Here is a 27773-nt window from a genome sequence, read left to right on the forward strand (position 1 = left end):
AATTACTTCTATTAAAAAAATCTCAATCCTTCCAGTACTTATCAGCTGCTGTAAGTTACCCTTCTTTGTACAGCTATTCACCCACACTATAACCCACACTATATACCCAATATGAAATACGACAGTGCTCTGAAGTGAGAGAGCGCCATGCGCATTTGAGGCCTAAATTAGGAATTTGAAATATGGGTGGACCCGGTTACAAGGATGGGGCTGGTCTCCTCCAAAACCCTACAGCAGTGTTTCCCAAACAGGGTGCCTACAGCTGTTTCAAGCCTCCCAGCCTCCCAGGACAGTCTATGACAGTCTGTCCGGCAACACTGGGAGTTGTGGTTTTGCAACAGCTGGAGGCGCCGTTTAGGAAACACTGCCTTATGAGACGTTTTTCATTTTTATTGGGGGGGGGGGGGGGGGGCGATGTGTAAGGGGGTGTATGTGTAGTGTTTTACTTTTTATTATTTGTTAGTGTAGTGTAGTGTTTTTAGGGTACATTCACACAGGCAGGGGTTCACAGTAAGTTTCCTTGAAGGAAACCCACTGTAAACCCGCCCGTGTGAGTGTACCCTGTACATTCACACGGGGGGGGGGGGCACCCCAATCCTTCAGCTGTGGCAAAATGACAACTCCCAGAATGCACTGACAGACAGTACATGCTGGGAGTTGTAGTTTTACAACAGCTGTAGGCACACTGGTGGGGAACCACTGTGTTAGAAAACAGACTCTAGCTCAGTGATTCCAACCCATGTGCCTCCAGCTGTTGCAAGACTACAACTCCCAGCATGTACGGTCTGTCAGTGCACTCTGGGAGTTGTAGTTTTGCAACAGCTGGAGGCACACGGGTTGGAATCACTGAGTTAGGAAACAGACTCTAGCTCAGTGTTTCCCAACCAGTGTGCCTACAGCTGTTGCAAAACTACAATTCCCAGCGCGGCCAGACAGTCAGGGATGCTGGGAGTGTAGTTCTGCAATATCTGGCCCTTCAGATGTTGCAGAACTACAATTCCCAGCATGTCTGGACAGTCTGGGCATGCTAGGAGTTGTAGTTATGCAACAACTGGGGAAGAACAGTTTGGAGACCGCTAAGTAGTGGCCTCCAAACTGTAGCCCTCCAGATGTTGCAAAACTACAACTCCAAGCATGCCTAGACTGTCCAGGCAATGCTGGGAGTTGTAGTTCTGCAACATCTGAAGGGCCAGATATTGCAGAACTACATGCCCAGCATCAATGACTGTCTGGCCATGCTGGGAGTTGTAGTTTTGCAACATCTGGAGGGCTACAGTTTGGAGACCACCATATAGTGGTCTCCAAACTGTGCCACTTCAGATGTTGCAAAACTACAACTCCCAGCTTGCCCAGACAGTCAGTGCATGCTGAAAGTTGTTGTTTTGCAACATCTGGAGGACCACAGTTTAGAGACCACTACACAGTGGTCTCCAAACTGTGACCCTCCAAATGTTGCAAAACTACAACTCCCAGCATGCCCAGACAGCCTTTGGCTGTGTGGGCATGCTGGGAGTTGTAGTTTTGCAGCTTTTAGAAGGCCACAGTGAAGATCACTTATCGCGATCTTCACTGCAGCCTTCTCCGACGCACTTTTCGGCCGCCGCTCAGATGATGACGCCGCTGCTTCGGGATGCCGCCGCCTCCGCCGCCGCAGGTCCGGGTAAGCCAGGCCATGTCCCCCCCCCCCCCCCCTTGCCGCCGTGTTCCCCCCGCTCTGTACCGACTTCGATCGGTGGGCAGAGCGGGGGAAATGAACTCTAACCCCCCGCCCCCCTCCTGCCATTGGTGGTCAGCCTGACCGACCAATGGCAGGGGATAGGAGGGGGTGGCAAAACTGCCACCTCGCTCCTATCCTTTAGGCTGGTCGGAGCTGTCAGAGATGCTTATTTTCCGGGAGATCGGGTCACCAGTGACCCGATTTGCCCGGATCGCGGCAAATCGCAGGTCTGAATTGACCTGCGATTTGCTGCGATCGCCGACATGGGGGGGTCTCAGGACCCTCCTAGGCATTGCCACGGGATGCCTTCTGATAGATATCAGCAGGCATCCCGGTCCGATCACCGCCCGGCGAGCGGCAGTGATCGGAAGTACGGAGGGCGTATGGATATGCCCTCCGTCCTTAAGTGACGGGACGCGAGGGCGTATGCATACGCCCTCCGTCCCCAAGGAGTTAAGGACTGAGCCCTTTTTCACCTTAAGGACTGAGCCCTTTTTTTTTGCAATTCTGACCACTGTCACTTTATGCATTAATAACTCTGGGAAGCTTTTACCGATTATTCTGATTCCGAGATTGGTTTTTTTGTGACATATTCTACTTTAACACTGGTGAATTTTAATCGTTACTTGCATCCTTTCTTGGTGAAAAATCCCAAAAATTTTTGAAAATGAAAATTTTGAATTTTTCTAACTTTGAAACTCTCTGCTTGTAAGGAAAATGGATATTCCAAATAAATGATATATTGATTCACATATAAAATATGTCTACTTTGTATTTTTATCATGAAGATGACATGTTTGGAAGACATCAGAGGGCTTCCAAGTTCAGCAGCAATTTTCCACAAAATTTTCAAAATCGAAATTTTTCAGGGACCAGTTCAGTTTTGAAGTGGATTTGAGGGGTCTTCTTATTAGAAATACCCCATAAATGACCCCATTATAAAAACTGCACCCCAAAAGTATTCAAAATGACATTCAGAAAGTGTGTTAACCCTTTAGGTGTTTCACAGGAATAGCAGCAAGGTAAAGGAGAAAATTCAAAATCTTCATTTTTTACACTTGCATGTTCTTGTAGACCCAGTTTTTGAAATTTTACAAGGGGTAAAAGAAGAAAAAGCTCCCCAAATATGTAACCCAATTTCTCTCGAGTAAGGAAATACCTCAAATGTGGATGTTAATTGCTCTGTGGGTTCACTACAAGGCTCAGAAGACAATGGGATTTTGGAGAGTGAGTTTTTCTGAAATGGTTTTTGTGGGGCATGTCACATTTAGGAAGCCCCTATGGTGCCAGAAGAGCAAAAAAAAACAAACACATGGCATACCATTTTGGAAACTACACCCCTCAAGGAACGTAACAAGGGGTACAGTGAGCCTTAACACCCCACAGGTGTTTGACGGATGTGTAAATTATTATTTTTTTCTCACAAAAATGCTGGTTTTCCCCAAATGTTACATTTTTACAAGGGGTTATAGGAGAAAATGCCCCACAAAATTTGTAACCCCATCTCTTCTGAGTATGGAAATACCCCATGTGCAGACGTCAAGTGCTCTGCTGGCGCACTACAATGCTCAGAAGAGAAGAAGTCACATTTGGCTTTTGGAAAGCAAATTTAGCTGAAATGGTTTTTGGGGGGCATGTCGCATTTAGGAAGCCCCTATGGTGCCAGAACAGCAAAAAAAAAAAAAAAAAAACAAGGCATAATATTTTGGAAACTACACCCCTCAAGGAACGTAACAAGGGGTACAGTGAGCCTTAACACCCCACAGGTGCTTGACAAATTTCTGCTAAATTTGGACGTGAAAATGAAAAATTTGATTTTTTTCACTAAAATGCTGGTGTTACCCCAAATTTTTCATTTTCACAAGGGGTTATTGGAGAAAAAGCCTCCCAAAATTTGTAACCCCATTCCTTTTGAGTATGGAAATACCCCATATGTGGATGCAAAGTGCTCTGCGGGTGAGCTACAATGCTCAGAAGAGAAGGAGTGCCATTGAGCTTTTGGCGAGAGAATTTGGTTGGAAAAGAAGTGGTAGGCCGTGTGTGTTTACAAAGCCCCCCCGTGGTCCCAGAACAGTGTACCCCCCCACATGTGACCCCATTTTGGAAACTACATCCCTCACAGAATTTAATAAGGGGTGCAGTGAACATTTACACCCCACTGGCAGATCTTTGGAACAGTGGGCTGTGCAAATTAAAAATTAAGACACCTTTGGGGCGTAAATGCTCACTGTACCCCTTATTACATTACGTGAGGGGTGTCGTTTCCAAAATGGGGTCACATTTGGGGGGGGTCCACTGTTCTGGCACTATGGGGGCTTTGTACACACACATGGCCTTCAATTTCAAATACCTTCTCTTTCCAAAAGCCCAATGGTGCTCCTTCTCTTCTGAGCATTGTAGTTCGACCCGCAGAGCACTTTACATCCACATATGGGGTATGTTCTTACTCAGAAGAAATGGGGTTACAAATTTTGGGGATCTTTTTTCCTATTCTCCCTGAATGAAAAAAAAATGCATTTTAGTGAATTTTTTTTTCTCACTTTTACATCCAACTTTAAAGAAAATGTGTCAAACACCTGTGGGGTGTTAAGGCTCACTATACCCCTTGTTACATTCCGTGAGGGGTTTAGTTTCCAAAATGGGGTCACATGTGGGTATTTATTGTTTTGCGTTTATGTCAGAACTGCTGTAAAATCAGCCACCCCTGTGCAAATCACCAATTTAGACCTCAAATGTACATGGCATGCTCTTACTTCTGAGCCATGTTGTGCGCCCGCAGAGCACTTTACGCCCACATATGGCGTAGTTCTGTACTCAGGAGAAATTGCGTTACAAATTTTGGGGGTCTATTTGGGGGTCCTTTTACTGCTTGTGAAAATTAAAAGTATGGGGCAACACCAGCATGTTAGTGTAAAAAACTAAAAATATTTACACTAACATGCTGGTGTAGACCCCAACTTTAACTTTTCATAAGGGGTAAAAGGAGAAAAAGCCCTCCAAAATTTGTAACGCAATTTCTCCCGAGTACGGAGATACCCTAAACTGTTTCCTTGAAATACGACAGGGTTCCGAAGCGAGAGAGCACTATGCACATTTGAGGCCTAAATTGGGGATTTGAATCCGCCACAAAAATACCCTATGGCAGTGTTTCCCAAACAGGGTGTCTCCAGCTGTTGCAAAACTCCCAGCATGCTTTCACAGTCAGTGGCTGTCTGGCAATACTGTGAGTTGTTGATTTTCAACAGCTGGAGGCTCCGTTTAGGAAACAGTGCCGTACCAGACTTTTTTTTAAATTGGGGGGCGGGGACTGTGTAGGGGTATGTAGTGTTTACTTTTTATTTTGTGTAGTGTAGTGTTTTTAGGGTACGTTCACATGGGGGGAGGTTTACAGTGAGTTTGAGCTGGGAGTTTGAGCTGCGATGGAAAATTTGCCGCATCTCAAACTTGCAGCAGAACTTGCTGTAAACCCGCCAGTGTGAATTGTACATTCACATGGGGGGGGGGGGGGGGGCAGGGGCGGGGCATACCTCCAGCTGTTGCAAAACTACAACTCCCAGCATGCACTGACAGACCATACATGCTGAGAGTTGTAGTTTTGAAACAGCTGGAAGCACACTGCTACAATTCCCAGCATACCCTTTGGTAGTCTGTGCATGTTGGGAGTTGTAGTTATGCAACAGCTGGATGCACACTTTTTCATAAAAAAAATGTGACATCAGCTGTTGCATAACTACAACTCCCAGCATGCACAGACTACCAAAGGGCATGCTGGGAGTTGTAGTTGGAACTCCAGCTGTTGCAAAACTACAACCCCCAGCATGCCCTTTGGCTTTGCATGCCGAGAGTTGTTGCTAAGCAACAGCAGGAGGTGAACAGGCCTCACCTCCTGCTGTATCCTGCCGCCCGGACAGCCGCCACTGCTCCTGCTGCTCCTGTCGCCGCCACCGCACCAAAGGGGACCCCCGCCGGACCACGGCAAGGTAGGAGACTGCTCCGATCGCCGTCCCGATCACCTCCCAGCAGGGTCGCGATTGGTCGGTCGTTCCGACCGATCAATCACGTGATCGTGAGGAGGCACCCGTGCCACTTCATTCCTGCTGGGTAAGGGTGAATGGGGCTGTCTCGAACAGCCCCATTTCCCCCTTTTTCCCGGGTCACCAGAGACCGATTGACCCGGAATAGCCGCAAATCGCCAGTCTGAATTGACCGGTGATTTGCGGCGATTGCAGATTTGGGGGGACCTCAGGACCCCCCTGGGCGATATGCCGGGATGCCTGCTGAACGATGTCAGCAGGCATCCCGGTCCGGTCCCTGCCCGGCGAGCGGCAGGGGCCAGAAGAACGAAGTCCTTAAGGACTCGGAAACTGGGGCATATGGATACGCCCTGCGTCCTTAAGAGGTTAAACAATAGGTCATTTTCTGATGACAAATTCCCCTTAAAGCTTTGCTGTATTTTTCTATTCACAAACTGTCCAGACTCTCTCCTAGGATTGTAACCACCTTTTCCAGCCCACCAGAGCACCTGAAAGCTGAAATAATTTATGCAGGATAAAGTCAGCAACTGCTGAGCCGAGAAGTTTGTGACAAATCGAATCACTGTAACTTCCCTCATCTCTAATTACAATCAATCACTGATCAGGTTTTTTTTAACAAACTCTAGTAAAATAAAAGATGAACTGTCATTGGATGCTATCATCATAGTTAACTTTGTTATAGTTTGTCTCGAACAGATTGATAAATCTGGGCCAGTGCAGGGTTCTTATCTTCCTGATCTGATAGGTCATGCTTGGTTCTATGAGACTTAGTGTTCGTTTACAATTGTGTCAATGACAAGGTTATTTGTTTATGCAAACAAATTTGATCTTATAATATATCATATTTTCAGGAATATTGATGGAATCCTCAGTATTTCACTGTGTTTCTTTATTTTGTATTTGTGACAGACACCAGGCATTCCTGCCACACCAGGAGCAGAGGATTCCTCCAGGATCTCCATTACATTTTTTCGATTGTTTCGTGTCCTGCGCTTAGTAAAGCTATTGAGTCGTGGCGAAGGAGTAAGAACTTTGCTGTGGACCTTCATCAAATCCTTTCAGGTAAAATTACGTAGTAATGGTAATAATAAGTATGTAATTAAGCAAAGTAACATTTAGACAGCAAGTTTACAGTCACATTTTAGAATCTATATTATGTGCAAACACCTGGACCTTTGGTACAGTTGGGCCAAAATGTGAACATGATAGAACCCTATAATGATCTTTGTTTAGTTAATTTGAACCGCAAGTAGTTATATGCTACACCAAACCCCAAATAAATTATTGGATTAGCACAGAGTTGAGGCTTCAAAGACTGTGTTAAAGCAAACCAATCAGCAGAAATACAGGGGTATAAAGAAGCCCATGGCCACATAGGGCTAGTGATTATTATTTAGGACATGTCTGTTTTATCTCCATACTCCTTCTCAGCGCCAAGATATAAGCCTTTTAATACTATGTTTATGAGGCTCAAGTGCCCAAGTGCATTACCCAACACGGCTACAGCCTAGGAAAGTCCAACTTGTTTCCTTTTTTTATCTACTATGCAAGCAGGATGGTAGGCAGTAATAAAGAGGAGATGGGCTGGACTTGCCTGAGCTCTTGACTTGCAGGGAAATGCTCTCCTGGGCACTTGAACCTCCTTTACATATTATCAAAAAGGCCTATATCCCGGCATTGAGATATGTGGAGATAAAAATAAAGTATGCTTAGAATCCTGATTGCTAACCCTAGTCATGTACTTATTTACAACTTGTTTTACTGCTGCAAGGTCAGTTTTAGATAGTGTTTATACATGTGAACCCCTAGATGACAAAGGGCGATCCCGCTGATGTCCTTCATTAATCCTTTAGACGCCATGATCAAAGCTGATCACTGCATTTAAAGGAGGAAAAGACCATTGCCGATGATTTCGAGGTGCTCGTCTGACCCAGCATGATTACATCATTTATCATAGAAACAGAATGTGTCGGAAGATAAGAACCTTTTGGCCCATCTAATCTGCACAGTATGAAAAGTCCCTGGCCCTATTGTATATGAAGGATAGCCTAATGCCTATCCCATGCATGCTTAAACTGTACTGTATTTGCAGCTATTCCATGCATCCACTACTCTCTCAGTAAATTAATACTTCCTAATATTACTTTTAAACCTTTGCCCCTCTAATTTAAAACGATGTCCTCTTGTGGTAGTTTTTCTTCTTTTAAATATACACTTCTCTGTTACCTTGATTCCTTTTATGTATTTCAAAGTTTCTATCATATTCTTTCTGTCTCATCTTTCTTCCAAACTATACATGTAATGGTCCTTTAACCTTTACTTAGATGTTCTATGCTGCAATCCCTGTGCTAGTTTAGGAGCTCTTCTCTGAACTCTCCAAAGTATCTATATCCTTCAAAAAATACGGTCTCCAGTACTGCTCACAATACACCAAGTAAGGTCTTATCAGTGCTCTCTACAGTAGCCTGAGCACAATAAGTATTGGAAGGATTAAGATTTTTTAATAGAAGTAATTTACAAATCTGTTTCTGGCACCAGTTGATAAAAAAAAATAAGTTTTCCATAGGAGTACCCCTTTAACCCCTTAAGGACCCAGCCGATTTTCACTGTAGGACCCGGACATTTTTTGAACATCTGACTAGTGCTGGGCGGTATACCGTTATGAACCGGATACCGATTTTTTTTTCTCCCACGGTATGGATTTTTGCCTATACCGGTCGGGCCCCTCCCCCCACCCTCCGAAAATTAAACTTACCCGTAATGGGGGTGGTCCGCGCCATCCATCCTTCCTGTAGTGTCCGGCGGCATTCCGGGTGGAGGGTGAACCGGTCCGGGCTATCCTTCTTCTCCGGGGGTCCTCTTCTCCACTCCGGGCAGGCTCCGGCCTAGTACGCTGCATAGACGCCGCTACGCCGTGACGTCAGGTGCGTCGCTGTGCACGGACGTCACTGTGCAGCGGCGTCTATGCAGCGTTACTAGGCCGGAGCCTGCCCGGAGTGGAGAAGAGGACCCCCGGAGAAGAACAGCCCGGACCGGTTCACCCTCCACCCGGAATGCCGCCGGACACTACAGGAAGGATGGATGGCCCGGCTCACCCTCCCCGGACGGTCCCTGCAGCAACTGGGAAGGTGAGTCAGGGTTCTGGGATGGACAGGGGTCTGTATAATATACTATACCTACAGTAGGCCCTCCAGCTGTTGAGGCCCTCCAGCTGTTGCAAAACTACAACTCCCAGCATGCCCGGACAGCCGTTGGCTGGTCTGTCAGTGCATGCTGGGAGTAGTAGTTTTGCAACAGCTGGAGGCACCCCTAGTTGGGAAACACTGACCTATACTATACACTACTATATAGTCCAACATGCTGGGAGTTGTAGTTTTGCAACAGCTGGAGGCTGTAGGGTTGTTTGTTACATCTATTTAAAAGGGTACTCCACTGCCCCAGTGTGCAGATCATTTAGTTCCAAAAGCCCATTTAGTTCCGCTACGCCACCTCAATGCAAGTCTCAATGTAAAAAAAAAAAAATACAGTGAAATACCGTGATACCTTGATACTTTAGAAAAATACTGTGATACTCATTTTTGGTCATATCGCCCAGCACTACATCTGACCACTTTCACTTTAAGCATTAATAATTCTGGGATGCTTTTACCTTTCATTCTGATTCCGAGATAGTTTTTTCGTGACATATTCTACTTTATGTTAGTGGTAAAATTTTGTCGATACTTGCATCGTTTCTTGGTGAAAAATTCCAAAATTTTTAAACATTGAAGCTCTCTACTTATAAGGAAAATAAATAGTCCAAATAAATTATATATTGATTCACATATACAACATGTCTACTTTATGATTGCATCATAAAGTTGACATGTTTTTACTTTTGGAAGAGATCAGAGGGCTTCAAAGTTCAGCAGCAATTTACAAATTTTTCACAAAATGTTCAAAATCTAAATTTTTCAGGGAACAGTTCTGTTTTGAAGTCGATTTGAAGGGCTTTCATATTAGAAATGCCCCACAAATGACCCTATTATAAAAACTGCACCCCTCAAAGTATTCAAAATGACATTCAAAAGGTTTGTTAACCCTTTAGGTGTTTCACAGGAATAGCAGCAAATTGAAGGAGAAAATTCTAAATCTTCATTTTTTACACTGGCATGTTCTTGTAGACCCAGTTTTTGAATTTTTACAAGGGGTAAAAGGAGAGAAATCTTCCTAAAATGTGTAACCCAATTTCTCGTAAGTAAGGAAATACCTCATATGTGTATGTCAAGTGTTCGGCGGGCGCAGTAGAGGGCTCAGAAGGGAAGGAGCGACAATGGGATTTTGGAGAGTGAGTTTTTCTGAAATGGTTTTTGTGGGGTATGTCGCATTTAGGAAGCCCCTATGGTGCCAGAACAGCAAAAAAAAAAAAAACACATGGCATACTATTTTGGAAACTACACCCCTCAAGGCACGTACAAGGGGTACAGTGAGCCTTAACACCCCACAGATGTTTCACGACTTTTTGTTAAATTTGGATGTGTAAATGATTTATTTATTTTTTTCCACTAAAATGCTAGTTTTCCCCCATTTTTTTTTACAAGGGATAATAGGACAAAATGCCCCACAAAACTCCATCTCTTCAGAGTATGTAAATGCCCCAAGTGTGGACGTCAAGTGCTCTGCTGGCACACTACAGTGCTCAGAAGAGAAGGAGTCACATGTGGCTTTTGAAAAGCGAATTTTGCTGAAATGGTTTTTGGAGGGCATGTCGCATTTAGGAAGCCCCTATGGTGCCAGAACAGCAAAAAAAAAATCCCACTTGGCATACTATTTTAGAAACTACACCCCTCAAGGAACACAACAAGGGGTACAGTGAGCCCTCACAGATGTTTGCCGACTTTTTGCTAAAGTCGGATGTGTAAATGAAAAAAAAAAAAAAAAAATTCACTAAAATGCTGGTTTTCCCCCAAATTTTACATTTTTACAAGGGGTAATAGGAGAAAATGACCACCAACATTTGTAACCCCATTTCTTCTGAGTATGGAAATACCGAATGTGTGGATGTCAAGTGCTCTGCTGGCGCACTACAATGCTCAGAAGAGAAGGAGCGCCAATGAGCTTTTGAAGACAGAATTTGGTTGGAATAGAAGTCGGGGGCCATGTGCGTTTACAAAAAAGCAGGCAGCGGACAGCAGGATTGGTGGTAGTACTGTCTAATCAGTGGCATCTGGCACTGGAGGTTTACTTGGTCACTCTTCATTGGGGGACACCCATACTGATGGGTATATGCTCTTGCCACTAGGAGGTGCTGACACTAGGAAAAAAAAAGTCAGCTTTTTCTGGTGGTACCCTTTTTCTGGGAGCCACCAGCACTTCTCTTGCTGCGGCTCTTAGCCAGTGCTGGAGCCACCTGCATGCCAACTGGTCTGCTGCAGATCCGCCTGCATTCTCTTAGCTCCTAGCATATGCCGGGAGCCGCCACCACCTCATCTCTCACCCGGGTCTGCGGGAGGTCAGGATGCGCCTCCTCTCCAGGTTCGCGCGCGGCAAGGGTCCTTCCCTTTACCTTGGTAAAGCATCAATCCTCCCCCACTGCGGGGGGTTGGTGGCACTTCCATAGCAGCAGCCCGGCAGGAGCTCCTCCAGCCAGCCCGCTCTTGTCCCCTGGCTCAGGGCCGTGCAGTAGCGTAGCAGGCGCTTCTTTAGTACGCTGTTTCATCCCGCCGCCGTTACAGGGACTGCAGGGCGTGACCTTTTCTCCACGCTTCCTCCCTGCCATATGTAGTTCATGTAGTTCACTAAAATAAAAAAAAATATAAAGTTCCTCTCCACTTCAGTCACTCAGGTGCCCTCCTGTGGTTATTCTTTGAATTGTGCCCTCAATTTCTATGGGTCCCTCTTGTGATATCCATTAACTATTAAAGGCCTGTATTATCTGTCCTTATCAGTTTAATATCTTCTGGGTTCCTTCAATAGACTGCATATGTGGGCCGATTTATTTGACTCCGTCACCTCGTACGGGACCTGATATGGCCACCCTACCATGGATGGCACTGGCCGAATGCCCACGCAAGGGCATTGGCATTTCCCACAGATGCTAATGTCGCTTTTGCAGTTCCCCCTCTGTGATGTCCGCTGGTCACACATCAAGGGGGTGTTCTTGGCGTGTCATACAATATGATTCCCTCATTCACAGGCTGCCACATCCGCGGTTAGTGCTCTGGATCCCCACGTCCAGTGCAAGGTCTCCGTGGAAGTGTCCTTGCATGGACAGTAGTCTCGCCTGTCACTCATCTCGCAGCTGCCGCATCCGCGACAGAATTCTAATACTCCACTGCTAGTGTGAAGTATCCACAGGAGTGACCCGTACCAGTAAGCCAGACAGTGGTCTGCATGGTTTGCCTCTGCCGCCTGTCATTCATCACACAGCTGATGTATCTGCGGATGGAGTTCCAATACCCCACTACTAGTGCGAGGTGTCCGAAGGAGTGCCCGAAGAAGTGTCCTATACTATGGACCCATACTAGTAAGCCAGACAGTGATCTGCGTGGTTTCCTCTGCTGCCTGTCACTCATCATTTCCTGCTTTACCAGGTCCCTCTCTACATGCCTGCCGTTCTCATAGCTGAGGGCTGGTGGCCGCTTTCAATGTGTGCCTCTGATTGCGGGACCCGGTGTGGCCATGGTCCCTATGCCTTATAGCCAGACTGTGTCTACATGGTTTCTGATCCACCAGATTACCTCTCCCTTTCCTTCTGCTCCCGGGACTCCAGCCCGGGGACTTTCTTTCCATATGAAGTTCCACACAGTGTGTCTCTGTGGGTTCATTTCTCCTGTTATACCAATCAGACTGTGTCTGCTTGTTTCCTGTCCCACATACCTCCTTCATCTCTTGCATCTGCGTCAGCAGTCCTGGTGTGTGGCATCTTTAGGAGATGGGATGTGGATGTTTCCTACAGGTTCCATGGTCTTTCACAGCAACAGCAGCGCTCTCTGTTCCCCTTTCTAAGAGATCCACGTTGGCTGCTAGGGGCATGGTTGTGACACACCGTTGGGTGCTGACCCTGTCTTACATGCTGCCGGACTTTTGAATGTCTGCGGTTTCTTTCATGCTTGCAGTCTTGGTACCCCACTACCATTGTGAGGTCTCCTTGTCCGTGTCGCTCTGCAGGTGTAGTCAGTGGGGTGTGCCTCGGGCCTTCCTGTCGTTTGGTGTCCACAGGACTAGGCATCTCCTGGTGATAGAGAAAAGACATCAGTGGAGAAGAGGGAGCGAAGAGCTTAAATCGACTCAAATCCGGCTTTTGCTTGACCTATAGCTTTAAACTCATCTGGGACCCCCCTTGGGACTCCTATAACATCAATATACACTTGGTCAAGGCTCCCAGCAGGGGCTGCCCGTTTACTTCTAGAGTGTGGTTTGGGTTCCTTTGTAGGTTCGGTAGTGAAAATGTGTATGGGCAGAAGAGTCTTGTCTAATGTGTATTCTCCAGTTCAATTCCCCTCTAATAGGATTTTAAGTTTCATATCCCCAAGTATGCCATTCCTTATGGTAGTTACCATTTACTCATCACACTAGCTAGCCTATTCTTTTTATAATCTTACACCAAGTATTCCTTTTCTTTATAACATTATCACCCACTAAGATGCTTATTTGACCCCTCTATTTGTATATGTTCACCCACTGATTCTCCTCATACAATGTCACATCCTAACAATCCGTTGTGATTATCTTTCCCTCTGGAACAACCATGGTTATATACAGACATAGATTTAACAGTTATCAGAGAATATATCTTAGATACATCTATACAGGATCAACATATGTAAGCGTCTATTTCCTCATTTATTTCCTGACATACACACTCATAGGTTTAAGGAACTGGGTGACAATTACAGAATCTGAACTAGGCACAACTCTACAAAAGGTTCTTAGTTGTATTCTTTACTGTATATATAGTTAGGGAAGCAGTACATACAGACAAGTACATACTTATATTGGTCCACCTTAGGCAATTAGATGAAGTCTACTCATAGTCTCTGAAACAGGTAAGATGGTCATGGAGTGCGTTGGTCAGGTACCTTTATTGTTTTACCTAGGTCATAACAGATGTAAACAATGAAGTCTGTACAAACCTTCTTTCTGCATTGTATAATCCTGAAGCCACCCAATGTACGGACATTACTACACACATAGCTCCCTTCTGCTTAGTGTATGGGGTTATATATGTTACCATGGGGTACAAGACTGTTGACACACACAGTTTCTTACCAACTCTCCAGATGCCGTTTTTCCCCTGTACTACTTTCGCAATTCTGACCACCGTCGCTTTACGAATTAATAACGCGAAAACGCTTTTACCGAATATTCTAATTCTGAGATTGTTTCTTCGTGACATATTCTACTTTATTTTGGTGGTAAATTTTTGGCGTTACTTGCATCCTTTTTTGGTGGCAAATCCCCAAATTTCATGAAAATTTTGAAAATTTTGCATTTTTCTAACTTTGAAGCTCTCTACTTGTAAGGAAAATGGATATTCCCAATTAATTTTATTTTTATTCACAAATACAATATGTCCATTTTATGTTGGCATCATAAAATGAATATACTTTTGGTTTTTGAAAAAATTAGAGGGCTTCAAAGTAGAGCAGCAATTTTCAAAAATGTCATGAAAATTGCTAAATCTGAAGGGACAGATATTTCAGAACTACAACTCCCAGCATGCAACATCTGGAGGGCTACCGTTTGGGCCACTGTAACAGTGGTCTCCAAACTGTGACCCTCCAGATGTTGCAAAACTACAGCTCCCAGCATGCCTAGACAGCTTTTTGCTGTCTGGGCATGCTGGGAGTTGCAGTTTGGCCTACCTAGTGGTTGCCACAGTAAAGATCACTTTGCTTTTCACTTTCAATTCCCCCCCCCACCGTAGTTTCCTTACCTGAACCAGGATCCAGCAGTCTCCAGCGAAGATCGGGGGGTCCCCAGGCATCTTCTCCTCTAGGTACCGGCCTCCATCTTCTGTCCATGTTCCCCTCGACATCCAGGGGTGGGCAGAACGGGGGTTGCCATGGCAACCCACCGTCCTGCTCTGCCATTGGTCAGAATCAGTTCTGACCAATGGCAGGGGATAGGAGGAGATTGCAGCACTGCGACCTCACTCCTAGCCCTCAGGATGATCGGGGCTGTCCCTGACAGCTCCGATCATCGCTATTTTCCGGGTGCTCGGGTCACCAGAGATCCGATCAGCCCGGAATAGCAGAAAATCGCATGTCTGAATTGACTTGCGATTTTCTGCGATCGCCGACATGGGGGGTCTCAGGACCCCCCTGGGCGATGTGCCGGGATGCCTGCTGATTTCTGATTTCAGCAGGCATTCCGGTCCGGCCCCCAACCGGCTAGCGGCGGGGACCGGAATTCCCACGGGCGTATGCATACGCCCCACGTCCTTAAGGACTTGGGATGCAGGGCGTATGCATACGCCCAGCGTCCTGAACAGGTTAAAGTAATACTTATCAATAAAATAGTGATCACTTTTTTTTTATCTATTTTATATCCTATTTTATTTTTCTTCTTCTCTTGTTACTCCTATAATATAATCAAACCATTAATTGCATTTCCTTATACATTTCATTTTTGTCTTCCATCCTGCGCAAAAACAAAACTTATTAGGAAATTTATAAAAATATAATTAAATAGGTTCAATTAATACCACGTGGATTTTCTTTTGTTGTTTACCAATTTAAAAGGATCCATTACAACATAAACACTTACATAAAGCGCTTCACCAGAAAGCATTCACTGATCATACTCCATGTATTCCTGATTCATTAACCCCTTAAGGACCCAGCCAATTTTCACTGTAGGAACCGGCCATTTTTTGCAAATCTGACCACTGTCACTTTAAGCATTAATAACTCTGGGATGCTTTTACTTTTCATTCTGATTCCGAGATAGTTTTTTCGTGTCATATTCTACTTTATGTTAGTGGTAAAAATTTTGTCAATTCTTGCATCATTTCTTGATGAAAAATTCCAAAATTTTATGAAAAAATTGAAATTTTGCATTTTTTTTTATTTGATGCTCTCTGCTTATAAGGAAATGGATATTCCAAATAAATTATATATTGATTCACACATACAATATGTCTGCTTTATGTTGGCATCATAAAGTTGACATGTTTTTACTTTTGGAAGACATCAGAGGGCTTCAAAGTATAGCAGCAATTTTACAATTTTTCAGGGACCAGTTCAGTTGTGAAGTGGATATGAAGGGCCTTCTTATTAGAAATACCCCATAATTAACCCCATTATAAAAACTGCACCCCTCAAAGTATTCAAAATGACATTCAGAACGTTTGTTAACCCTTTAGGTGTTTCACAGGAATAGCAGCAAAGTGAAGGAGAAAATCTTAATTTTTTACACTCGCATGTTCTTGTAGACCCAGTTTTTTTATTTTTACAAGGGGTAATAGGAGAAAAAGTCACCCAAAATGTGTAACCCAATTTCTCTTGAGTAAGGAAATACCTCGTATGTATATGCCAAGTGTTCGGGGGGTGCAGTAGAGGGCTCAGAAGGGAAGGAGAAACAATGGGATTTTGGAGAATACATTTTTCTGAAATGGTTTTTGTGGGGCATGTCACATTTAGGAAGCCCCTATGGTGCCAGAAGAGCAAAAAAAAAAAACTAAAAAAACCACATGGCATACTATTTTGGAAACTACACCCCTCAGGGCAAGTAACAAGGGGTCCAGTGATCCTTAACACCCCAAAGGTGTTTGATGACTTTTCATTAAAGTCGGATGTGTAAATGAAAAAAATTTTTTTTTTTACTAAAGTGCATTTTTCCCCCCACAAATTTACCATTTTTACAAAGGGTAATGGGAGAAAGTGCCCCCCAAAATTTGTAACCCCATCTTTTCTGAGTATGGAAATACCCCATGTAAGAACCTAAAATGCTCTGCGGGCGAACTACAATGCTCAGAAGAGAAGGAGTTACATTTGGCTTTTAGAAAGCAAATTTTGCTGAAATGTTTTTTGGGGGGCATGTGCCATTTAGGAAGCCCCTATGGTGCCAGAACAGCACAAAAAAAAAACAACAACACATGGCCTACTATTTTGGAAATTACACCCCTCAAGGAACGTAACAAGGGGTACAGTGAGCCTTAACACCTCACAGGTGATTGATGAACTTTCATTAAAGTGGGATGTGAAAATGAAAAATTTGATTTGCAATACTAAAATGCTGGTGTTACCCCAAACTTTTCATTTTCACAAGGAGTAATAGGAGAAAATGCCCCACAAAATTTGTAACCCCTTTTCTCTCGAGTAAGGAAATACCTCATATGTGGATGTAAAGGGATCTGCGGGTGCACTAGAGGGCTCAGAAGGGAAGGAGCGACATTGGGCTTTTGGAGAGCGTCTTTTGCTGAAATGGTTTTTGGGGGCATGTCGCATTTAGGAAGCTCCATGATGCCTGAACAGTAAAAAAAAAAAAAAAAAAAAACACATGGTATACTATTTTGGAAACTACACCCCTCACGGTTTAAGAAGGGGTGCAGTGAGCATTTGCACCCCACTGGCATTTGATAGATCTTTGGAACAGTGGGCTGTCCAAATGAAAAATTTCATTTTTCATTTTTACAGACGACTGATAAAAAAAATCACCTGTGGGGCGTAAATGCTCACTGCACCCCTTGTTACATTCCGTGAGGGGTGTAGTTTCCAAAATGGGGTCACATGTGGAGGGGTTCCACTGTTCTGGCACCATGGGGGCTTTGTAAACAAACATAGCCTTCAATTCCAGCCCAATCCTCTCAAAAAGCCCAATGGTGCCCCTTCTCTTCTGAGCATTGTAGTTCGCCCGCAGAGCACTTTACATCCACATATGGGGTATTTATATATTCAGAAGAAATGGGGTTACCAATTTTGGGGGGCATTTTTCCTTTTACCCCTTTATGAAGATGAAAAATTTGGAGTAACACCAGCATTTCAGGGAAATTTGTCAAAGACCTGTGGGGTGTTAAGGCTAACTATACCCCTTGTTACATTCCGTGACGGGTGTAGTTTCCAAAATGGGGTCACATGTGGGTGTTTTTTTTTTGCAGAACCGCTGCAACGATCAGCCACCCTGTGCAAATCACCAATTTAGGCCTCAACTATACATGGCGCTCTCTCACTCTTGAGCCATGTTGTTCGTCCGCACAGCATTTCACATACACATATGAGGTATTTCCGTACTCAGAATAGATTGCGTTCGAAATTTTAATTTTTTTCCACTAACATGCTGGTGTAGCCCCCAACTTTACCTTTTCATAAGGGTTAAAATGAGAAAAATCAAGGAGAAAAAAAAAAAAAGGAGAAAAAAATTTGTAACGCAATTTCTCCCGAGTATGGAAATACCCCATATGTGGCCCTAAACTGTTGCCTTGAAATACGACAGGGCTCTGAAGTGAGAGAGCGCCATGCACATTTGAGACCTAAATAAGGAATTTGCAATAGGGGCGGACCCGGTTACAAGGATGGGGCTTGTCTCCACCAAAACCCTACAGCAGTGTTTCCCAAACAGGGTGCCTCCAGCTGTTGCAAGACTCCCAGCCTGCCAGGACAGTGTATGGATGTCCAGCAATACTGGGAGTTGTGGAACGTGTAAGGGAGTGTATATTAGTGTTTACTTTTTATTATTTGTTAATTTAGTGTAGTGTTTTTAGGGTACATTCACATAGGCGAGAGTTCACAGTAAGTTTTCCGCTGGGAGTTTGTGCTGCAGTGGAAAATTTGCCGCAGCTCAAACTTGTAGAAGGAAACCCACTGTAAACCTGCCCGTGTGAATGTACCCTGTACATTCACATGGGGGGGGGCACCCCAAACCTTCAGCTGTGGCAAAATGTCAACTCCCAGAATGCACTGACAGACCGTACATGCTGGGAGTTGTAGTTATATAACAGCTGTAGGCCCACTGTTGGGGAACCACTGAGTTAGAAAACAGACTCTAGCTCAGTGATTCCAACCAGTGTGCCTCCAGCTGTTGCAAAACTACAACTCCCAGCATGTACGGTCTGTCAGTGCATTCTGGGACTTGTAGTTTTGCAACGGCTTGAGGCACACGGGTTGGAATCACTGAGTTAGGAAACAGACTCTAGCTCAGTGTTTCCGAACCAGTGCGCCTACAGCTGTTGCAAAACTACAATTCCCAGCATGGCCAGACTGTCAGGGATGCTGGGTGTGTAGTTCTGCAATATCTGGCCCTTCAGATGTTGCAGAACTACAACTCCCAGCATGCCTGGACAGTCTGGGCATGCTAGGAGCTGTAGTTATGCAACAACTGGGGAAGAACAGTTTGGAGGTTTACTGTTCTCACACAACTAACTCCTCCTCGTAGCTAATGCTAACCTTTCGGTTAACACTAGGGGATGGGGGAGCAAAGACACAGATGGTGGAACAGACCGTCTAGAATTGACATTTCCACTGAGTCTTGTTTCTGTAGATGATAAAGAATCCACTGATACCTGGCTCAAAGTCATATTGTCAGACACATCTTCCTCCTCCTAGGAAAACCTCTAACAAGTCCACAAGGCCCACACTATCCTCCAAAACCACACAATATTTTTGCTTACTGACATGGCTGCTACTACTTCCACCAGGCTACCTGTTGCTGTTGCTACCTGTACTGGTACTTACTTGGCAGAGAACATGGCAGGGGTGCTCTTTACTCTGCCTAGTCCAACAATTCTTTTACCAGACATATTTTTTATTGAAAAAGATTAAGAGGTTATGTTTATGTTTTTGAGGTGATTTGCCACTCACTTCTAGTCAGCTTTCACTCTCAATGCTAAAATATGCATATTTATATTAAACCCAGCTACAAAAGCTATATTTTTCTATTAAACATAGAAAATAAACTTAACTTGTCCTTTGATGGCTATGCTACGTTAACTCTCAATGCTTTTACATGTGCAGTTATGTTAAACCCAGGTAGAAATACTGTAGATACAATTAAGTCCAGAAAATACATGTAACTTGTCCATAGATGACTATGCCACATTCACTCTCAATTCTTTTAAATGTGTAGATATGTTAAACTCAGGGAAAAAATATTATTGGGGAGATCTATCAAAACCTGTGTACTGGAAGAGTCGGGCAGTGGCTCATAGCAACCAATCAGATAGCTTCTTTCATTTTAAAAAAGGCTTCTGAAAGATGAAAGGAGTAATGTAATTGGTTACCTATGAGCTATTGTTCTGATTAAGAATTTTGGGCAGACTATAAGGGCCAAATTGTTCTTATCTGTCAACACATTCTATGTTTCTATTTTTTGTTTCTATGATCAAAAAGTCACACACACGCAAAGTGGTACAAAAAAAATTACATATCACAGTGCAAGAAATTAGCCCTTATACAGTCCCGTATATGGAAAAAATTGAAAGTTATAGGGGTCAGAATAGGGCGCTTTAAACATACTTATTTTGTTAAAAAACAGTTAGTTTTCTTTTAAAAGCAGTAAAGTAATAGAAAAGCATGTAAATATGGGTATCATTTATTTATATTGACCCACAAAATAAAGAAAACATGAAACCCTCCAAGAGTTGCAAAATTGCTGTTTTCTGCTCCAATACAATAAACCAGCACTGCGGGTGACATTGGTGACAGATTCCCTTTAAAGGTGTATTCCACCCATAGACATCGCCCCCACCCATAGACATGAATGGAGGGGTAGTGGCATGATGTCACAAAGGGGGCATTGCGTGACATCACATCTCCAGTCCCGAAAACCAGCATTGGGGGATAAGATGTCTATGGGCGGAACACCCCTTTAAATGAATCCTCTGAATTATACTGTCAAGCCTTTAGGACCAGGTTACCAAATGCCACCCGAATCCCCCAAGCCCCTTCTCTAAGTTTACTTCCATCTCAAGTGTTCTACCTTAGTGGGTGGTTAATAATGCTTGCCTAGATATGACTGTAAAGGGTTGACGTATGGAATGGATTCAAATTCAATTTCAAGTTGTTCCTGGTCTCACAGGAGTTGATCAATATGAGTTGCCAGTAACTTTCTTTACACATCTATTCTTTATACATCTTATCCCTATCCATAGGATAGGGGATAAGATGTAGGATTGCAGGGGTCCCTGCCACTGGGACCCCAGCAATCTCTGTGTAGCCACGGCATTCTGTGCCGGGCGCTGCCTCTGAGATGTGATGTCACGGCCATGCCCCTGCGTGACGTCACACCATGCCCCCTTAATTCATGTGGGTTTTGAAAAATACTATTCGTGCCCTAAGGTTCACATTTTTTTTTTAACCTCTTGTCTCAGAACACCATCTTTACAATTCTGTAAAAATTCCAATGCAAGCTTTGCAGAACGAAATTTAAGCAGAATTGCAGTATCCCACTGTGTGAACATAGCCTTAGAGCCCTGCACGGGATTGTTCTCTTAATTCCACTCCTGCTGGATTTCTGACCATGACGCCTACTCCTGCAACGTGTGCGTCAGCTCTCGCAACATATGCAACAGAGAACTGTGGTCAGACTGAAAATAAATTAAAAAAGAAAAGAACTTCCTATGGAATATACAGCAGCTAATAAGTATTGGAAGGATTAAGATTTTTTAATAGAAGTAATTTACAAATCTGTTTAACTTTCTGGCACCAGTTGATTTGAAAAAAAAAAATTCCACTGGAGTACCCCTTTAAATTCCCCCTTGTGCTATTTCCTCAGCCCCCTGGGGCATTTCAGAGGTTTGCAGGATTTTGCGGGACCCGCTGTATGTTCTGCGACTGCCTGCTCCCTCCCACCACAGCCTCATTACTACCTGGGCCCACCTCCCTCTTGTGTTTGATATAAAAAAAATTTAAGCAGAAAAATTTGGGACTTTTGTATGCCAGAAAACTGATTTCTTTTTTACAGTTTGCCAGAAGGTGGCATGCCCCCATTCTCATGTGCTACCAGGATCACAGAGAGGTTTTATATACAATTACGGCCATAAATATTGGCACCCCTGAAATTTTTCTAGAAAATTAAGTATTTCTCACAGAAAAGGATTGCAGTAACACGTTTTGCTATACACATGTTTATTCCCTTTGTGTGTATTGGAACTAAGCCAAAAAAGGAAGGAAAAAAAGCAAATTGGACATAATGTCACACCAAACTCCAAAAACAAGATTGTTTCAAGCATGTGATGCTCCTTTAAACTCACCCGGGGCAAGTAACAGGTGTGGGCAATATAAAAATCACTCCTGACAGCAGATAAAGGAGAGACGTTCACTTAGTCGTTGCATTGTGTGTCTGTGTGTGCCACACTAAGCATGGACAACAGAAAGGAGAAGAGAACTGTCTGAGGACTTGAGAACCAAAATTGTGGAAAAATATCAACAATCTCAGGGTTACAAGTCCATCTCCAGGGATCTAGATTTGCCTTTGTCCACAGTGCACAACATTATCAAGAAGTTTGCAACCCATGGCACTGTAGCTTATCTCCCTGAGCGTGGACGGTAGAGAAACATTTATGAAAGGTGTCAGGATAGTCTGGATGGTGGATAAGCAGCCTCCAACAAGTTCCAAAGATATTCAAGCTGTCCTGCAGGCTCAGGGAGCATCAGTGTCAGTGCAAACTATCCATCAACATTTAAATTAAATGAAACACTATGGCAGGAGCCCCATGAGGATCACACTGCTGATACAGAGAAAAAAAGCAAGACTACATTTTGCAAAAATGAACTTGAGTAAGCCAAAATCCTTCTGGACAACGTCTTGTAGACAGATTAGACCAAGATAGAGCTTTTTGGTAAAGCACATCATTCTACTGTTTACCGAAAACAGAATGAGGCCTACAAAGAAAAGAACACAGTACCTACAGTGAAATATGGTGGAGGTTCAATGATGTTTTGGGGTTGTTTTGCTGTCTCTGGATGCCTTGAATGTATGCAAGGCATCATGAAATCTGAGTATTACCAACTTATGGGTCGCACTGTATAGCCCAGTGTCATAAAGCTGGGTTTGTGTCCGAGATCTTGGGTCTTCCAGCAGGACAATGATCCCAAACATAAGTCAAAAAGCACCCAGAAATGGATGGCAAACCGCTGGAGAGTTCTGAAGTTGTCAGCAAGAAGAGTCCAGATCTAAATCCCATTGAACACGTGTGGAGAGATCTTAAAATTGCTGCTGGGAAAAGGCGCCCTTCTAATAAGAGAGATCTGGAGCAGTTTGCAAAGGAAGAGTGGTCCAACATTCCGGCTGAGAGGTGTAAGAATCTTATTGATGGTTATAGGAAGGGACTGATTTTATTTATTTTTTCCAAAGGGTGTGCAACCAAATATTAAAGGGGTATTCTGGGAATTTTTTTTTATTTGACTATGCTACAGGGGCTGTAAAGTTAGTGTAGTTCATAATATAGTGTCTGTATCTGTGTGTGACGGTTTTCTCACAATTCTTCTGTGATTTTCACCTCACTATTTATTTTGCCAGCATACAAAATGACTGTCTGCTTCAATGGGTGGAGGGATCAATCTGCAACTAATGCAACAGCTGTAGGCATCCTGATTGAAAACCACAGGTCTGCAGCTCATTTATGTTTCAATGGGTGAGGTGGCTGATGTGTGGGAAGGAGGAAAATAGAATTGTGGGATTTGTAGTAAAAAAAAAAGAACAGTCAAACAGGAAATACAAGTTCACAAAAAGCTAGCCACAGTGTTATTTTTAATCTCTTGACTTAGCCATTTAGCCCCAAGACAAGCGCAGATCCTTCCTAAGCATGTCCATTACTGTCTGCCAGGTACGTACTAAAATCACCTTATGGTGGATAACCCCTTTAACCTGTAAAGGACCCAGGGCGTACCTGTACGTCCTGAGTCCACTCCCGTTCTATAACGGGGGACCACGGCATGGCCCCGCGTCATAGCGGGTCGGACCCATGGCTAATAGTGCGCGGCACTATTAACCCTTTAGACGCGCAGTTCAAAGTTGAACGCCGTGTCTAAAATGAAAGTGAAACCATGCTGGTTAGCTCAGGGAGCTGTTCGGGATCGCCACAGCGAAATCGCGGCATCCCGAACAGCTTATATGACAGCCGGAGGATCCCTACCTGCCTCCTCGCTGTCCGATCGCCGAATGACTGCTCATTGCCTGAGATCCAGGCATGAGCATTCAAGCAGCAGAATCATCGATCAGTGGTTTCTTATGAGAAACCACTGATCAATGTAAAAGATCAGTGTGTGCAGTGTTATAGGTCCCTATGGGAGCTATAACACTGCAAAAAAAAAAAGTGAATAAAGATTATTTAACCCCTCCCTAATAAAAGTTTTAATCACCCCCCTTTTTCCATTAAAAAAAAACCTGTGTAAATAAAAATAAACATATGTGGTATCGCCGCGTGTGAAAATGTCCGAATTATAAAAATATATTGTTAATTAAACCGCACGGTCAATGGCGTACGCGCTATAAAATACCAAAGTCCAAAATAGTGCATTATTGGTCTCTTTTTATATCATGAAAAAATGAATCAATAAGTCCTATTAATGTAGAAATGGCACCGATAAAAACTTCAGATCACGGTGCAAAAAATAAGCCCTAATACCGCCCCCTAACGCGGAAAAATAAAAAAGTTATAGGGGTCAGAATATGACAATTTTAAACGTATAAATTTTCCTGCATGCAGTTAGGATTTTTTCCAGAAGTATGACAAAATCAAACCTATATAAGTAGGGTATCATTTTAACCGTATGGACCTACAGAATAAAGAGAAGGTGTCATTTTTACCGAAAAATGTACTGTGTAGAAACGGAAGCCCCCAAAATTTACAAAATGGTGTATTTTTTTTAAAATTTTGTCTCACAATGATTTTTTTTCCGTTTTGCCGTAGATTTTTGGGTAAAATGACTGACGTCATTACAAAGTAGAATTGGTGGCGCAAAAAATAAGCCATGATATGGATTTTTAGTTGAAAAATTGAAAGAGTTATGATTTTTTAAAGGTAAGGAGGAAAAACGAAAATGCAAAAACGGAAAAACCCCGGGTCCTTAAGGGGTTAAGTTAAGGGTGCCAATAATTTTGTCCAGACCATTTTTGGAGTTTGGTGTGACATTATGTCCAATTTGCTTTTTTTCCTCCCTTTTTTGGTTTAGTTCCAATACACACAAAGGGTATAAACATGTGTATAGCAAAACTTGTGTTACTGCAATTCTTTTCTGTGAGAAATACTTCATATTCTAGAAAAATTTCAGGGGTGCCAACATTTACGGCCATGACTGTATTGACATAGCCATCTGATACAAATTCTTAATCTACTCCTAACAAAACATTTGCGTAAAGCTACAAATATGAGTCCACACGATGGCTAAGAATGATAAGTAGTAGAATGTAGTAGAAAGTAGTAGTAGAATGATAAGTAGTACCTGTAAACAGAAGCATACATAGAAAACCGTGTAATGTATATAAAAAATCAACATGAGCCTTTCTTATTTGATGCTGTATTGTCATCCAAGATAGAATGGCTTAGGTTTCATTTATCCATCTATGCCTTTTCCATAACTTTTGAGCCAAGTTTGTAACATTTAAAGGCGTTATCCAGGAAAAAACTTTTTTTAAATATATCTACTGGCTCCAGAAAGTTAAACAGATTCGTAAATTACTTCAATTAAAAAATCTTAATCCTTTCAATACTTATGACCTGCTGAAGTTGAGTTGTTCTTTTCTGTCTAAGTGCTCTCTGATGACCCCTGTCTCGGGAACTGTCCAGGAACTGTCAAGGGTAGATGCGAATCCCCATAGCAAACCTCTTCTATTCTACTGTGCAGTTCCCGATACAAGCAGAGATGTCATCAGAGAGCACTGTTGCCAGTCAGAAAAGAAGAACTTAACTTTAGCAGCTGATAAGTATTGGAAACATTTAGATTTTTTAATAGAAGTAATTTACAAATCTGTTTAACTTTCTGGAGCCAGTTGATATATAAAAAAAAGGTTTTTCCTGGAATACCCCTTTAAGCCTGCTTGCCATCAATGCAGTTGCTTTGTAGAGGAAGTTCTGCACATGTAGCAATTGAGATTCCTCTTTCTAAAGGTGCTATAGGAGCCACATGGTTGTGGACCCAGCTTTCAGGTATTCTCTAATTATAAACTTTACTATTATGTACCATTACTATTATATTTTTTATCATTGAAATCAGTACCAAATAATCTAATTACCATGTAATACAGTAATGTGTTTTTTTTTTGAAAGTTAAATGATTTTTCACTTTTATATTTTTTTGTCTATTCTCAGGCACTTCCATATGTCGCTCTACTCATTGTAATGCTGTTTTTTATCTATGCTGTCATTGGAATGCAGGTAAGGATGCAGGTTTTGAAAACATTTTTTTCCATAAATGGGTATTCCAGGATTGTGCTAAAGGGGCTGTAAAGTTAGTGTAATTTATTATATAGTGTCTGTACCAGTGTTTGATGGTTGCCTCACAATTCTTATGTGATCTTTGCCGCAATGTTTATTTTTAACAGCATACAAGATGACGGTCATTTCAGGTTTTCCCAGGTTACAGTGCAGCCCGAGACATTACATCACTAGTCAGGTGTTCAAAGGAGCCTGTCTGCTTCAATGGGGGGGAAAAAATAATTCTGCAGTTAATTGTAGTTTTGCAACAGCTGGAGGCACCCTGGTTAGAAAATACTGGTTTATTGTCACAGCACAGAATGGAAGGCAGCACAACTGTGGTTCAATGGTTGGGGTAACTGATGTGTGGTAGGGAGAAAATTGACCTCACACTAACTAACAAAGAATTATGGAACTTGTAGTTGGAGGTATGAAACTCCAAAAGGAAAAAGCCATTTTACAAAAAGAAATCAGAAGTGTTATATGTAATCACAACATGGCCATTTAGCCCCAAGACAAGCACAGATCCTTTCTAAGCATGTCCATTACTGTCTGGCAAGTAAGTACTAAAATCACCTTATAGTGGATAACCCCTTTAAGGGTACATTCATACCATATGGTCAAATCACAGTGTTTTGTTTAACCCCTTAAGGACCAATACAAATAAACCTGTACTCCCCTGAAAGACCAGGCCTGTTTTTTCAAATCGGGGATGTCTGTCCTTATTAGAGAATAACTCTGGTAACGTTTTGCCAATCACGATAATTCTGACATTGTTTTTTTGTCACAAGTTGTCCTTCATGTACATAGTAAAAGTAAGCCGATATCATTTGTAGTTTTTTTTTACAATGTAAAAAATCATGAAATTTTTACATAAAAGTACGATTTTTTGCTATTTTAACACTAATAGGTTGCATATATTTATACATACTGACCAAATAGTTTATGAAACTTATACTTTCAGATGCCTACTTTATTTTGACGTCATTTTTTTTGTTTTTCATTAACATTTTAAATTAGTTAGAAGCCTAACAATTTAACTTGAAATTTTGAAAATTTGAAAAGTACATCTTTTTTTGTGTGCTATGCAAGGTTTGCAGAAATTAAAAGGTAGTAGAACATAGAAACACCCCCCAAATGACCCCGTTTTAAAAACTAGGCCCCTCAATGTATTCGCTAGGGGGTACAGTGAGTATTTTAACACCATAGTTTTTTCGCAGGAATTATTACAAAGTCAGTGTTAAAAATTCGAAATTTGCTATTTTTCACAAATGCATCATTTGGGGGCATATTTTTTGTACATCCCTTCTGATATTGAAAGAAATGCACCCTATATTTTATTTAGCTGCTTGTCCCATGTTCGGAAATACCCCTGCTTTGGCCATATATGTTTCCTTGGCCGCGTGGTAGGACTCAGAAGGAGAGGAGCGCCATTTGGCTTTCAGGGCAGAACAGTACCCCCACCCCCACAAGTGACCCCATTTATATACCGCACCCCTAGAAGTTATTGGCTGAACCAGGGACCTCTCTGATTGGTCCTTGGTCGGCTGACAGTATAACTCGTCTGTCTCTGACAGTTAAGGCTCCTGATGGATATATCCGCCATGTTGTGGGATTAAGCACCCGCTCATGGCGAATATATCCATCACTGCTGCGGCTGAGTAGCTCAGTGTGTCTGCTCATGACT

The 27773-nt window shown here is 42.9% G+C and overlaps 1 protein-coding gene across 2 annotated transcripts in view; it reads left to right on the forward strand.

Moving 5' to 3' along the window:
* The window catches only part of CACNA1S (calcium voltage-gated channel subunit alpha1 S), a 727186-nt gene that overhangs the window by 441031 nt on the left and 258382 nt on the right, over positions 1-27773 (forward strand). For both annotated transcript variants that reach the window (XM_056557608.1, XM_056557607.1), the window contains 2 exons: positions 6661-6813; positions 25982-26047. In XM_056557608.1, coding sequence (XP_056413583.1) covers positions 6661-6813; positions 25982-26047 — 219 coding nt within the window. The remainder of the gene's footprint in view (positions 1-6660; positions 6814-25981; positions 26048-27773) is intronic.

Source organism: Hyla sarda, chromosome 2 (genome assembly GCF_029499605.1).
Source record: "Hyla sarda isolate aHylSar1 chromosome 2, aHylSar1.hap1, whole genome shotgun sequence".
Taxonomy (NCBI): Eukaryota; Metazoa; Chordata; class Amphibia; order Anura; family Hylidae; genus Hyla; species Hyla sarda.